This window comes from Stigmatopora nigra, chromosome 5, assembly GCF_051989575.1.
Source record: "Stigmatopora nigra isolate UIUO_SnigA chromosome 5, RoL_Snig_1.1, whole genome shotgun sequence".
In the NCBI taxonomy this organism is placed as follows: domain Eukaryota; kingdom Metazoa; phylum Chordata; class Actinopteri; order Syngnathiformes; family Syngnathidae; genus Stigmatopora; species Stigmatopora nigra.
In genome coordinates, this window is record NC_135512.1 from 6,511,553 (window position 1) to 6,527,333 (window position 15,781).

The following is a 15,781-nucleotide window of genomic DNA, read 5'->3' on the forward strand; positions in this document are numbered from 1 at the left end:
ATATTATGTGATTCATTTGCAGAATGTCAAAGTAAAAATAATTGCAGTAAACCATGCCGGATTGAAATATTCACAGTAAATGTATTGAGTGTATGCTTATGTTTCAAGTGCTTTTTAACTGTTTCAAAGTTGTTTCTATTGTTAAAGTTACATTTAAGATGTTAAAGTTACAATTAAGATAGCCTTTCTGTTTTTTTTAGTTTGTTTAATACAGTACATCCTTGTTCATGGAGGATGTTGAACAGACAGAGGAAGGGTGTGCTGTTCCAGGTTGATTAAAAAAAAAAAGTGTCTGCCCAAGATCTTAGTTTATAGGGCATAAAAATATCTGATTGATATCTATCATCAATCAATTTGTAACACCAATCAATAAGGTATTTCCAGAACAATCTTCCAAGTAACATCAAAAAGCTTGAACGTCACATGCATAACATCATGACCTTCTCTGGAAAGCCTTGACCTTTTTGTGGGTGTGCAGACTTTTCTATGCACATCACTGGGTGGACACTAGGACCGAGAGGAGGTGTGGCCGCGTGTTAGTATTTGAGCGATGAAGCGCTCTTCAGTCAGCAGTCGCTCGGTGGCAACTCCACCAGCCTCCCTCTGAGTCGCGCACCCGCACCAGAGAGTGAGCATCTCCCCCATCCTCGTGACCGCAACCCATTGCTCAAAGCGTGAAATTGCACCCAAAAGTCAACTCAAGCTGTTTTTTTTCTTTTCTTTTTTTTCTTTCTTTGAATGAGTAAGACACTTTGGAGATGTCTTCATCCGTGAGCGGGACAGAGGAGGTGCCCGTGTCAGCGTTGACGCCCCTGAAGTTGGTGGGGCTGCTTTGCGTCTTCCTCGCACTGAGCCTGGACGTGGGCGCCGTGCTCAGCCCGGCTTGGGTCACGGCAGACGACCAGTTCTACCTGTCCTTGTGGGAGTCTTGTTGGAAGCCAGTCAGCTCGGCGCAATGGTCCTGCAACAGCACACTTGCCACTGGTGAGAGAGAGACATTAAATACATTATTATTTCATATGATAAAAAGGTTAAACTGAATAAGTCTATTCATATATATCAATGATGCAAACGTCGCAGAGATAACAAAGAGCTTTCTAGAAAACCTGCAGAGGGTTTTCCACGTGTGGCAATGATGGAAGATTGGCCACGAGAGATTTGTAAAAGGACTTGAAATAATTGCCTAGTTAATTCCAAATATTAGCACATGAAAGAGAACTGTGAATTGTTGGCAACTCACATGAGCACCAGCTTTAATTTGATTAATTTCCTTAAAGAGTGAAACCAAAGTCTGGTGAGAGTAAGGAAAGTGTTCAAGTTGATTGTGGATGAAGCTTTTCTTTCAATATTTGTCTGGGAATGATGTGGGAATTAATCGGGGCCCAGGAACGCACCAGCTGGGGTTTCATTTGGCCTTTTGTTACTGACAAAATGAGCCTTTTGTGTGTTCCCTCACTGACCCACAAGTGGAGCTACTCCGAGTCCGAGGACGCCCCCCCAGAGATCCAGATGCCTGGACATTAGTAACCTGGGAAACAAGTGCACAGCCCTAGAAAAGCTCATTTTTCACTGTTCCCCCAAAGACGCCACGGAATGGAGTTGTCACATCAAATCAAATGTGTGGAGAAGTGTCACCTAAGCAGATTTCAATGCTATTTCAAGGTAGTTGTATAAAAAATGTATTTAAGATCTTGTATGTTTGTTTACCCCTAAATTTAACTTTCAAAATAATAAGGAGGGGACATTTTTACATTACATTTTCATAAATTTAGAGTGCATGTTTTTCGGGGGCGTGGAGTACCCGGAGGAAAACCCACGCAAGCCTGGGGCGAACATGCAAACTGCACACAGTGAGGACTCACCCGATGTCAGTCAAGTGAACCACTCCACGATCAGGCAGCACTTTTACAATATCTATGTAATTGAATTCAGGAATGACCAAAATTATCGTATATTTTATATTCCAATGACTTATTAGAATCAATATTTATGAATTTCATTTTTTTGTCATTTTAATGTCATGAAAGAACTTTAATTAAAAATATACTTTTTATTTCATCAAGAAATCTATTTATCTAGACAAAATTCAGTCCCATTATTTTATGACGAGCAGTTTGTAGTATTCAAATGCTACTTTTTTTGACTTGTTCCCTCACGAGATCATTTATGCTTTGAACTTGTACACTATGGGAACACTCAGAAAACGACAACAAATACATGCTGCTTTCCGGGAATGCATTGTACTTGACCTTCGAGGTTGTCCGATATCCAAACTAATCTGGAAGTCCTCTTAAGTGTTTTTGCTTATGTTTGGGCTTTTGTCTCTCACTGTGAACGGCATACTTGTTCGTCTAACAAAGGCTTGTCTTCCTGTTTAAGACTTGTCTGACTTTGGGGCAGGCAGACTGCTATCTTTCTGTCACCCAGAGCAGACAAGAAATGCCCCGTGGTGCCTTATAAAGACAAGTAGCCCTCGTGTTGGCATACCAACAGCGAATAGTCTTCCGCTCATTTCCTCCGGCCACAGGAGCTCGGACCGTTATTTATTTGAAGAATCTTAGTCCAACTATGAGACTCAACAGTAACCCGTGTCTCAACAATGTTCGCTGTTCAGTCTCGTGCTTTGACTGTTAAAAAAAAAATCCTGTTACCTAGGTTGAAATCATTCTTGCTGTGGATATAGCAGGAATTTTATATTTTAGTTGAAATTTGGGGTACAGTCCTGCAATTTGTGTTGCATTCAATGAGCCTTTTTATTTCATTTTTTCGCTAAATACTGTTGAAGAAGTTGATTGAAATGAAAAAAAAGGGGGTTTCCTATCATAAACAGTATATCACAATACAGTGGGTTTGTCAATTAAATACGCCAATTAGAGGTGAGTACTGTACTTTTGGATATATTACATTATAGACCAGGGGTGGGAAAACTTTTAGGCCCGGGGGCCACATTGACTTTAAAAATTTGACAGATGGGCCGGGTTAGGAACACGAGATACGATACGATATAAAAAAGTGCATCCGTTAACAGTACATATGAAACATAAACAGAAAAAAAGAACTAAAGTATTGTCATACTCATCACTCATCATTAAAGTAACAAGTATAAAGTACAAAGTCAAATAAAAAAGAATGTATTAAGAAATATTAAAATGTCATTTAAAAAAAGATAGAGGGGCTGTAAAACATGAAAAACACATAAGAGTGGACACAGCTACTGCCACTGGCTTCCGCATGACGACGCCATCTTGGGGAAAAAATATTTGGACAACGTCGGTGGGCCGGATTAAAAAACATAATGGGCCGTAAGTGGCCCGCGGGCCGTAGTTTGCCCATTATGTAATGGACCAAGAACAGGAAAGATAATGTTGTATTATGGAAATCCTTTAAAAATCTGTTTACAAATAGTTTATATAGTATACTGATGCCCATGAATTGGAAGTATCTATGTGGATAAACCAGATGACATATAGGTGTATGTATAAAGTTATATTACATTGCTCATCCATCTATTTTTAAAAAGTGTGAGCATTTTGCTTTATAACTGCTTGGATACAAGAAAGAATGTACGATGCTATTGTAGGAGCCAAGTGTGAGTAGATGTCAAGCTGGTGTGACATGGGGGCATGAAATGTGGAGACGATGTGCGAGCAGGTCGACCGTGTCATTTTTACAGCTTTTGATTCTGTTTTTAGGTGATTGTGTTATCTGAGCCATGTAGGAAGGACGGCTTCGGTGTGGGCTGTTCTGCTTAATTGAACAACTTCCTGTTTACAGTGTTTGAAAGTTAGACTTGAGGCTTCAATTGATACTTATCTTTCGCCTTTTTTTTTTTACATGTGAGAAAAACTCTAAATTGGTGCCCAAGAGGTTTTTTTTTTTTTTTTTTTAAAGATGAATTGATGCTGAGATTGGGTCTTGGGTTAGATATCTTATTTCCCCATCTGTCATCAGAGCGGCGATAGATTAACGGTTTGGCACCCTTGTTGAGCCTTTTAACGTTCAAGCTCTTTCTGTGTGGGTCTGCTCCAAATTTGAAATGAGAGGAGTCGCTGCATTTTGAGTACTGATAAGACTTTTCGCTTGATCCTGCAATCTCAAGACTGGATGGAGCTGTAGGCAGCTAACTGACCCAGAGAAGAGAAGAAAATGAGCAAAAATACTGGGACACCTTGCTTGAATTGGAAAATTGACAATTTCTACTTTTTCCTCCTCAAAGTTGCTTTGAGCAAAATATATGTATATATAACAATATTATATGAATTCCCAGTTAAAAACAGATTGGATGCTATTTTAAAAAAAATCATAATAATTTTCATTCATAGTCTACCAAAGTCATTCAATTTCTGAGTGTCCACTGTCGTAGTTGTCCATTCTTAGTAGAAGTGTAATAATAACTTTGCTTTATATATAGAACCTTTCAAAAGAACTAAAGGATGCTTTTAAATGGAATAGAAAAAGATAACTATAAACTATAAATAGTCAGCCAGCGTTTCTGGTTGAAAAGCACCATAAATAATTCACAACTGTTTATCACACCATTCCAAACTACGTATATGTTTACGCAATAGCGAGTGCCGATCACCCCCAGTGACAGGTCATAACATCCCAGGGTCGAGACACTCAGACCTTTATAGTGATGGCGCATGTTCTTCTCTAATGAGGCCTCATGTTATTGTAAACCGGAGGGGAAAGATTGCTCTGCTTTCTCTGGACTAACTCTTAACATCCTGCGGCGGCAGGACCCATTATAAACACTCAATTCTGAGCCTTATATGGTGAAAAGTAGTTAGTGTTTGTTTATATTTCAGCTGCGTGGCCTCTGCTTTGCCTCAGTCGAGAGTGGGAAGCATTCTTTAAGCAGCTTATTATCCATCAATTTACTGGTGTAAATTTTAATCATTTTCTGCCCCCAAAAGAACGGATATATTCTTTGGAACAACGCCGCCGCCGCTTCCATAGCAAACAATTGAAGTGGTATTAAGTTTTTTTATGTGGATTATTTCTTTTAAAGACACTTTTCTTGAGATGCTTTCCTGCACCTGTTTACATGCGGCTCGCCTTTTCCTGCATTGCACACACACACCATGGCTCTTGTAGGAGACTTCCTTTACATCCCCGCAGTTAACAAGCTATGGATAATTAGGCCCATAAAGCAACGCCTTGGAGACTCTTTACCTCGATTCTTGATCAACACTCATTGGTCTCTACATTAGGAACAGCTGCACAATGAAATAGAATGAAAATGTACTGTGTCATAATGGGATTTTAACACGATTCTTAATAAATAGAGGATATTTTATATCAAATATGTTTCTTTAGAGATTAACTGGAATTATTGGCAGAAAATGGAAATTAGGAATACGTATTGACTACAAAGGTGAGAATATAGAGTACAAATATTATTAGCCCAGTTTTACAGGTATTAATTTAGCTGTTTGTGGTCTGATGGACAGAAATAAAAGAAATTCATTAATTAAACCACTAAAAATACATAGTATACTTACTAATGGAAACATATTGCCAAAAAAGTACTGGAAATTCTTCACCTTCTTGCAAGCCTAATCAAAACACCCCCAAAAAAAGGTAAAAAATGGTCAAAGAACAGATTATTTTCTTACTGAATTCATAAATGATGTTACTAAAAGTGGCCCAGCTTGCCACTTGGTCCCAAAGCAAAAAAAAAAAAAGTAAGCTTTTCAGTCACTGAGGCGCTAGGAAAAGAAGAACTGGAGACTTTAGAAAGGGAAAAGATTAACTACTATAGTATTCCGTTGCCAAGTTGGTCCCTGAGCTAAATCCAGTAGAGCATATTTTACTTTCCACTGACGAACCCAATCAATGGAGGCAACTGCAGTAGTCATGGCATCACTGAATTTGGTCCATGGTCTCTACTCACTGCTTCCTGGCAATAAACCACCTTTGTGACAGATGCCAGCAAACTCAGACATCATCTGCAATATGGATGCCCCAAAGTTGATTTTTCCACTTAAGAACTGATCCAATTTTGTTTTAAAGATGGGTTTGGTTGATAATTGTCAGAATTTTTCATCCAGGAAAAATAATGCAAAAAATATCGTTCCATGAAATGACAAATGATAATTTTAGTACTAAAGTGAAGAAATGCGCTATTTACACAATGCTATGTTACATGATTAATTTCTAAGGAGAATTTTGCCTACAAAATAGTCATATTATGCACAGATATTGATACTGAATAACGGATAGGGACATCACTAGTCATGATGATGTCGCTAGAATTGTAAAGTAGTTAAGATTGTATGAAAATCTTGTGTTAAATAACAGTAAGTAATTAACCTTACATTTGATGCTACTATTAAACAGCCCAGCAGAATATTGTCAGTTCCATTTTGGTTGCACGTTCCAGGACAGGATGCAGTAGTGAGATTTTTTTTATTTTTTTCGACTTCCCTGAATGCTGAGAATGCTGCTGAGCGGGCATCTGCCAAGTGGGATGGATGAACATTATCTGAGTCACCTCACAGCTAGGCTTTTAGTCTCTCTCTCTCTCTATTTTCAGACAGTAATGCTGTGAAAGCCTCATGTTCACCTCCACATTCTCATGTCAAAAGGCGACAAGCCGCTACAACTTCCAATTACTACGAGTTGAAACCAAGTCCTTTTCCTTTTAGTATTTCATACTCTTTGCATCGTATGCTTTTTGTGTGTTCACGCTAAAGCCTCACCTCCTTAAATCCGACCAGCCTTTTTTTTGTGTGTCCCCACACAGACTGGCAGATCGCCACGCTGGCCTTGCTGCTGGGAGGGGCCGGTCTCACCCTCATTTCCCTTCTCGTGGCTTTGGCATCCCTGTGCTGCCGTTCCAGGAGTCGTTGCTACAAGCCTGTTGCCATCATGCTCTTCTCTGCAGGTACATGGAAAAACAAGATGTGAAAAAAACGCTCAAAAGCAGCAGAAGAACAAAACAATCGGACTCATCTTCTTTTTTTTACTCAAACAAATCAAAGTAGATCCGAAACAAACTAACACTAATATCACAAACTCTGGCAGAGCCAAGATTTATGAGCAATAAACATCTCCGTTGCATTAAATATTCATGATGCCCCTGATACATGCTCGATTAAGTGCACATAGTCAAGTGTTATATTGAGTTCTACATATTCATTTATTTTGCAAGCCACATATCCTAACTATGGGCAACAGGTGTGGACACACCTTAAATTAGTGGCCAGCCAATCGTAAGGCACAAGTGGACAGACACTCATATCTATAGGCAATTTAGAGTGTTCAACCAGCCTACCATGCATGTTTTTGGGATGTGGGAGGAGCCTGGAGTACCCTGAAAAAACCCACGGAAGCTCGGGTGGAACATTGAAACTAACCACTCATCTACCGGGACCCCCCCGGGCTCTCTATATAAGGTTATACAAATGTATCTTATGTTTTTTTTCATTATGCTTTCCCATAATTCATTGCAGTGGTGCTCCAGACATGCAGCCTGGTCTTGTTCCCTATCAAGTTCATCGAGGCTGTCACCCTGAGGGTGTACCATGAGTTCAATTGGGGCTATGGCCTGGGATGGGGGTCCACCATCTTCTCCTTTGGAGGAGCCATCTTGTATTGTCTCAATTCCAAGAACTATGAAGACTACTATTAAGAAGAAGAGAGAGAAGTGAAAGAAGATGTCGTCTTGAACTTTCGGTCACACTGCATGGCCGCGAGACAAAATAACAGCGAGAAAAAAGAAAAAAACAACTCGATATTTGAAACAGTCGTACGAGAACCTTATTCCAAACTATATGCTCGCTCACATTCCTTCTTTAGAATTTGTTTTAATATGAACAGATGTGGAAAAGAAGAGTCACTCAGACATAATGTGTTGTCATATGGAGTTAAATAAGGAATCAGTCAGAACTTTTGCAGGTTTAAAACCTGCCCAATTTGAATGAATTGATTTAAAAATATGTTGTGTGTCCATTGTGGCTTGAGGTCAGAATTTTGTGTGATTTCTTCACCAATTTCATCGACTGTGAGAATGTAAGAAGAAGGAAAAAAAGACAATAACAAAGGAAGCATACAATTGTCAAGAATGTACTGCATTCGTTAAATTCCTAAATCAACATGTTTTTCAGTTTCCTTGAAATTGAACTCCAGGTCTTGGAATTAGCCAAAAAACAGTCCATTGACCACCATGTTGAAGATGAATGGGTGAACTCAATAAACCAATCCGAGTGAAGGCAGGCAGAAAATAACCAGGGAACTTCAATTGAATTCCCTAATCAGAGAATTAATGGCCATGGGAAGGAAAATGTCCTATTGAGATGACATCCTGAGGACTTCACAAATAAAGGATGCCGAAGACAAAACAATGCACACCCAAGGAAAGGCCGCATTCCTTTTTATCTTAAAAGGTTGGACTCCTTTTCCCTACTTGGTAAGATGATGCATTTTAACATTAAATCTGAAAGAGTGGGAAGCAAGTTAGTAGGTGATCATGTGTGCAAGATCATCCAACATTTGCTACATTTGTAGTTGTCTATTAATGTATTGTATTAATGTACTGTGTATACTTGTTGATGATGATGATGATACGGTTACATAAAAATAGAACAATGCTCACTGCATGAACATTCTGCAATAAACTTTACTTTCAATATGTTAAGTTCCATTCACTGCCAACAAGATTTATGTCCAGTCCTTCAGGGTATGAGTTATAAACTCACCCAATTAAAACAGATTGGAAATTTATAGCCATCAATTAAGATATTTGATCATGGGTAGACAAAAAAGTTGCATCAGAAACCTTCAATTTCTTTATTCTCTGCTTTCCTTCTGCATTTAACACAAGACGAGATTAAGTTCCCTTCATCGACAAGGAAGATACAGCAAATGTCCTGTTTATTCTTTATTTTCTACATGTGATCATTTCTTAGTTGACCCACACATAGTAACATACAGTTGACTGCTTTACATGCCTTCATTATTTTAAGATTCTTTTTGTTGCCAAGCAGATCACAGTCAGTCGATAAAACACCCCCCCCCCCCCCCCCCACTACATGAACGACTTTAACCACTGGCTCACGGATGTAAACAGTGAAGGATTTACATTGGGCCAAGCCAAAATTGAATTTTGAGCATGTTTAATATAAATACAGTTTGGGTTAAGTGCATCTCTTGTTGTGTTCTTCTTAAGTCATCCCAACAGTATCATTATTGACTGACTGAACGATAACAAACATGCACTCGAGGGCCAAGTTTCTTTTTTTTTTGCGTGGGAGGAACAGCCACTCCTTCAAACCAATGTTTGGAGATATAGCAGCTAATTTTAGTCAAGTCACGTAGCATCCTCTCTTTATTAAGTACAGCGAGTCGAGGCATTGGCATGGGAAATCGACATCTTTTTCATCTTGTAATACGAGTAATACTATGCATAAAAGTACCAGGAATATACTTATATGCATTTTTTTTTAGTGTTCTTTTTCAGCTCGAACAAAGAGCCAAATACAGTGTAAAGTCTACATTTGCATTCCTCATACCTTTCAGGACATTGCTTCCGTGTTTCCATCGTCGACAAGAGATAGCTCGGCGTTTAGGTTTAGGAATGGATGCGGCTTCGTAAAAACACAGCAGTCACTCTTTCTGCGTGGAATGTTTGCAGGTAAACCACATTTTAGAAGTCATCTCTGCTGTTCTGCTTTGACCTTTCAGACGCTCTGTGACAGTCTGAGCTTTTGTGTGTCCTTTTATTTCATTCGCCATCAAAGTCGCCAGTCCCCCTGAAAAACAGTCTTTAAAATCAAAGTGCACCAGTCGCAGATAAGAGCAGGACGTGTGAGTGGGGAGGTAAGGTGGCTCTTCCTCAGCAGGTAAAAGGGTCTTAAATATTATATAAATGAGGTGATGTCCTCTGAGCTGGAGGGGTGGGGAGGGGGGGGGGGGGTGAAAAAGAAAACAACCCTGCCGATTCTACGAGGATGGGCCAAGTGTTTATAGGAATGGGCGAGAGAGAGCGCAGCTTTACGGCGTGAAGACGTCAAGCTCAGGAGTTACGCGGCATCTCGCATTGTTCACAGCGGTTAAGAGCGGGGTGGTTGAGAAAGGTGCAGCTGTCGCAGCTCCACTGAGCACCTTCAAAGTCTTCGTCCCTCTGCGGCACCGCCACCACTTTCGGGAAATGTTCCCTTTCTGGTTCATATACAGAAAGGAACACAAGGGTAGTGTAAATATTCACCTATTAGAATCAAATTGTGTTGACTTGACTTGAGTCATTCATTTGCTGCCAACCGTACCGGAGAAATGCTTACAATACATTTGTAAAATAGTAACGCATTATAATCCACACAAAGCCCAAACAACCCAATTCATTCCAATGTCAATATTAATTAATTTATCATTGATGATATGCTAACTTAATATACAGCCTTATATATTTTTTAATCAGTGTGGAGTCCTAAAAGCAAGAGTGGCTTCCACTTGGGAGTTTCAGCGTGTCTTTTATGAACTTAAAATAATAAATTAATAAAAGAAATTAAATAACTAATAGTGGGAAAAAAAATGGTGTAACGAATTCACAATAAGTGAAGACGTGATAATCGAGGGACTACTGTAGATACGTGCTTAAGCACTCTCTTACCTAGGCGCCATACTGTGCAAGAACCAATACATTCAACATGTGCATGTTCAATACATAGAGCTTTACAGCCGGCTCACCTTTCTTTCCCGGCTTAGGCGGCACCACTGGGCCAGGCTGAATGTTGTCATAGAAATTGTTCATGGCCTGTGGATCGAACTTCCCTGTGGACAAAGATAGACTATTAAAAATGGAGAATCTACATTGAAGGAATTCCATTAATCATATTTAAACAGTCTACTCCACCTTACACAAAAAAAATCAGGTAATATTTCTCGAATTGTGAGTAAAAGTAATTGAATGTAGCAGTGACAAACAACTGTCACATGCTGGTCACTGACCCAATAAGCAATTATCGGTGGACCAGACTAATTCCTATTACGGATCATTGCAACACTTTAGACCACTACCATTGTCAGAAGACAATGCTTCATCCATCACTTAGGACACGATTGCATGCTTCTGTTTGTAAAAAAAAAATACTTTCCAATTAGTCCTAGTTGGTTCTTGGAGTTAGTTATGGGCGGGGCTAATATTTTGTTTGTGCATGTACCTCTGGACTGCAGCAAATCCGTCTCCTTCAGGGTGCAGTCGATATCAATCTGGAGCTTTCTGTTAAGACTCCGTAATCGCGTCATCTCCTCGGGCTGCGGCGGATAGTGCAAAGACACGTCCAAAAGCATTTTTAATGAAGTTCAAGCTTTGGTCCTTCATTTTGCTGAAGGACCTTTCAACGTGATGGAGGTTGGCGATCACTCACTCTCGGAATAAGGCTGGTGGAGCTGACTCTACGGAAGCGTCTCTGCAGGGCGTCGTATTCCATGCCGTTGACGTCTGACTTGAGCTGCTCCAGTTTCTGCCTCTCTACCAGCAACTCTTTCCGAAGACGCTCCATCCTGGCTCGCTGGTGAAGCAGTAGAGCTGCAGGGAAACAGTTAGATAAGATGGACACAATAAAGCAAAGGAACAGAAATTGACAGTATGACAGAGGCAGTGTGAATGAGGGCTTTTTCTGGTTTGAGGGAGTCCAATGCAAAAACTTTAAGTCAATTGAATAAACCTTAAACCCTTCAATCACGAAATCCTGGAGAATATTGAAGATATTCTAAAACGGTCCCAACTTTTCTTCCAACTGAACAAGCAAAGACTGTTTAACCAATCAGGTTTCTGCTAAAACAATGTGGGCGGACATACCCTGTGATTTACTGATTACACTTGTAAGACACAAGAATGGTGAAAAGATGTCGTCTTGTTTGGTCGGGGTGAAACGTGACTTTCCACCCGAAAGAAGTGCATACACACACATCAGCAGTTCCATAAAAAATAATAATAATAAAATTAAAAAAAATAAAAAATCTGTCTCCTACCTTGAGTGTAGGCATAGTCATCTGAGCCCGAGCTTGAACGTCGAGGCATCTGTTCGAACTGTCTGGCTAAATTCCCCTGTAAAACCGAGATGGGGAGGATGGGTTGTGGGGCGGCATTGGTGGCCCCCTGGTCGACAATGTTGAGTAGCGATTCCGCCTCGGCCACGGGGGGAGAACTGGGCACTCTCTGGATCTGCCCTCCGGGGGACACTTTGGATCTGAAGGGGTAGGCCGGCTGGCCTGGCTGAGGTGAGGCGGTGGGTCGATGCTGTAGGTATATTCCAGCGTGGTAGGGTGGCGCTCCACTACTTCCGGTCAACGTGACGCCCCTCGACGGAGAGCCGGGTGACGGGCTGCCAGCCATATAAAGTGCTCCCTGGGGGTGTGCGGTGTGCACGGGGGAGTTGCTGCGAGGCCGTGGGCCTTCCAGAGTAATCTCCATCTGGTTCTTGAGGGAGCCTTTAGCATGATAGGGCCTGTAAACAGAGGGCTGCGGTTGTGGTTGTTGCACGTGATGGTAGGGCATGCTGGGAACAGTCGGCGAGGTAATGGGGAGGAAGACATATTGCTGGTGTTGGGATGTCTGCTGGGGTTGCGGCTGATGCTTAGGGGAGCTGTAAGGCGAGACATACGTGGGGGGGTTATACGGAGACTGCTGATGCTGATAAACGGGGGTGCCCGAGGACGACCAGGGCGGTGGCTGTGGGCTTTGGGACGGTGAGGGTCGGATATAATGGCTGGCGCTGCTGCTGTTACCGTAGTGCCCGGGGTTTATTTGCAGAGCCTGCGGGGCGTTGGGTATACTCTGCGGAATCGTCACCGAGATGGGGTTCATGGTATAACGGGAGACAGGGGAGAACGTGGGGGACATACCCTGAATTGACGGTGGAGGCGTAGGAGTGCTGGCCGAACGGCCCGCGTCGTTGATGAAAAAAGGATTGTAAACCGGAGAGGGAGCCACGGTGGGCGGGGCAGACAGTGGCTCAGGGTAAGTGGGTCTCTGGGGGTCAATGTGGCTGTCACTCGTGCTGTGTACGAGGGAGCGCCCGACTCCTCCGTTCGGCTTGTTTACGTCCAAACCTGAGTGGCCTAGGCTTATGTGCAGCATTTGAGTTTGACCCCGGCGTGCCTCCTCTGGACTGGGATGGAAATCTCCATAGAGGTATCGATTACTCTCTTTGGCCAGCAGGTGGCAGCAAAGATCCAGATTATTGTTGTTCTGAAAGTGTAACACCAAAAAAAAAAAAGACATAAATATAATAGAAAAGGCATGGAGTTTTGTGCAGGTTTTAGGCATGTACCTGCAAAAGGCATTGCGACACTACTCCTTCTGGGATCTCGGGGAAGCGCTGCTTGAGGTCCTGTAGGATATGATAATCCAGTTGATAGCCCCCCTGTGCCATCCTGACCCGACACACCCGGCAAGCCACAGAGTCAACGATCCCAAAACCGCAGATACTCAAATGGCCGATGTCCTCTCATCCCCTAAGGAGGCTTAAATAGAGAAAATGGAATAAGCACAGTCATTGGGAATGCATGCAGAAATTATGTAAAGATGAGGTGATTTCTTAAGTGTAGGTGTGCATTCAATATCAGCTGAGAATGCAATGATCACGGGGTTTTTTTTCTTCTTCTCATCGATATATTTGTTTTGGACGTCCACTAAGCATCACTTGCAAAATCTGTTGATTCTTGCCAATTATTCTGTCCAATTGGAATAACTGCTTTTAAGGATATGATGAATCATTGCGTGTTTGGTGAGCTTTCCAACAGCACTGCCGTTTTGATTGACAGATACGAACAAACAATCAGTTCACTTCCTCATTGTCATAAAATTAAGACGCTGCACACAATTTGGTGCAGTTTCACCCGGTCATCAGATTTACTGTATAACTTTCCCACAGTTTCAGATTGGAAAATGAGTAGCCTTTATCTGGTTAAGATTATTAAATGGTGATTTCAGATCTAGATGTTTGTTTCCAAATAAATACGAGGAGTGTATCTATTCGTTCATTCATACAATTTTAGGGTTCCGTGTTTATGATTTGACGACAAGCAACTACGACATGTCACGGAAAGCTAACTGGCTAGTGATCAATACTATCTCTCCTTGGTTGAAATCTTCCTACAAAATAAAGCGATCTCGAACTGTCCCAAACAAGTGATAATTTCCCCCCAATAGACAAGTATTAATAGCGGTATTTTTCCTTATAAGACTAGTAAACAACTCGATCCAAGTCAATTGACGTCTTGTCCTGCCTGGTTCATGCTAGCGCTTCGTATGCTAATATTAGCACGCAGTATTGCTCAGCTGTCAAACGCTCGGCTTGTTGATAGATAGGCTAAGCAACATGCTAATCGGAGACAGCGCAAATCAATGACTAGATCGTGAAACTTACCATTTTAGACAGTCTTCTTAATGTGTCAAAACATGGCAGAGTTCCCAAGAGAGCTGTTGTCTCTCAAATATGGTGCAGCAGGTGTTGTCAAATTTGAGTGAAAGCTATACAACTTGTAGTTTCACATTCCACAAGGCCCCTGCCAGCGGAGTCCAAATTGCAATGCACGCGAAAAACAGTCCTCTCGCGAGGAATACGTTTCCCGGACCAGGAAGTTGTTCAAAACATAGACAAAGTATATATAAGGCTAGATGTTGAAAGGCAGATTCGGTGCTGTAAATAACTGGAACCCATCGTGCGTCGCTGGAAATCTATGGCGAACTCCACTATACAACGGAAAATGAGCGGCACACAATAAAATACACTAAATTCTTGACTGATTTACAAAAGGTTTCAATTATAATACATCATGTTAATGTGCACACCTTGAATCGGTGGCCAGCCGATTGCAGGGCACGAGTAGACGGGCAACCATTCATGCCCTCACTCATACCTATGGGCAATTTAGAGTGTCCAATCAGCCTACTATGCATGTCTTTGGAATGTGGGGGGAGACCGGGTTACCTGGAGAAAACCCACGCAGGCCTGGGGAGAACATGCAAACTCCACATAGGTGGAGCAACCTGGATTTGAACCCTGGAACCCAGAGCTTTGAGGCCATTGTGCAAACCACTCCACCCAACCAGCCGCCTTATGCTTACTGTGACATGCACAAATATTTGTTGTCACGACTGTTGTGTCGATCACTGTATATACCCTAACCCCCTTGGTGTCAGTTGTGTGTGTGTGTGTGTGTGTGTGTGTGTGTGTGTGTGTGTGTGTGTGTGTGTGTGTGTGTGTGTGTGTGTGTGTGTGTGTGTGTGTGTGTGTAGTGGGCAACATAAAAACAAGAAGAAGAAAATTTAAGGCCTCCTAATGTTCTTCACCAACAGCTGAGGGAAAGAGCCTTGTCTGACTCAGTTTAGCTGTCCTTTCAGTGTTGATTAGTTTCCACAGCTGTGGGACTATTTAAAGCCACGGCCTTGTTATCCCTGATGCCCCCATAGGATTCGAAACAGTGGAAGACAGAGCAAAGTGGGATTTTTCATACACAGTCCTGTCACCAGACATTATTCCTGAAGACAGTTTCTTCCTAAGAGCCGTCAGCATACTCAACTTCAGTTCTTTACGTAATCTACGTTAATTTCTTATCTTGTACTCGCACACAAATGTATTTGTTAATTTATTGATTATTTATGTGTGCACTTCATGGTGAACTTTTAAATGTCATTATACTTACTTGTATATTGACAATAAAGGCACTCAATTCAATTCAATATATAAATTATTTTAGAACAGTCACATCAAAGCATATTTCAAAATATACTGCAGTATACTACTCATTATGTGTTCAGTTTTAGCAGTTA

The 15,781-nt window shown here is 41.5% G+C and overlaps 2 protein-coding genes and 1 long non-coding RNA gene across 3 annotated transcripts; 1 reads left to right on the forward strand and 2 right to left on the reverse strand.

Moving 5' to 3' along the window:
- Positions 1 to 69: 69 nt before the first annotated feature.
- Positions 70 to 9,906, reverse strand: LOC144196764 (uncharacterized). The gene is made up of 3 exons (XR_013326377.1): positions 9,516 to 9,906; positions 6,705 to 6,883; positions 70 to 981 (listed from the first exon to the last, which is right to left on the reverse strand). It is a non-coding gene; the product is annotated as an uncharacterized LOC144196764 (long non-coding RNA).
- tmem47 (transmembrane protein 47) lies at positions 581 to 8,641 on the forward strand. Its single transcript, XM_077717191.1, has 3 exons — positions 581 to 984; positions 6,749 to 6,889; positions 7,458 to 8,641. Exons 1-3 carry the CDS (start codon positions 759 to 761, stop codon positions 7,634 to 7,636), a joined length of 546 nt encoding a protein of 181 aa, XP_077573317.1. The 5' UTR covers positions 581 to 758; the 3' UTR covers positions 7,637 to 8,641.
- A 20-nt stretch (positions 9,907 to 9,926) lies between the features above and the next one.
- tab3 (TGF-beta activated kinase 1 (MAP3K7) binding protein 3) lies at positions 9,927 to 14,580 on the reverse strand. Its single transcript, XM_077717192.1, has 7 exons — positions 14,376 to 14,580; positions 13,278 to 13,470; positions 11,977 to 13,195; positions 11,370 to 11,530; positions 11,163 to 11,256; positions 10,690 to 10,773; positions 9,927 to 10,164 (listed from the first exon to the last, which is right to left on the reverse strand). The coding sequence occupies exons 2-7, from the start codon at positions 13,377 to 13,379 to the stop codon at positions 10,019 to 10,021; spliced, it is 1,806 nt and encodes a 601-aa protein (XP_077573318.1). The 5' UTR covers positions 13,380 to 13,470; positions 14,376 to 14,580; the 3' UTR covers positions 9,927 to 10,018.
- Positions 14,581 to 15,781: the final 1,201 nt, after the last annotated feature.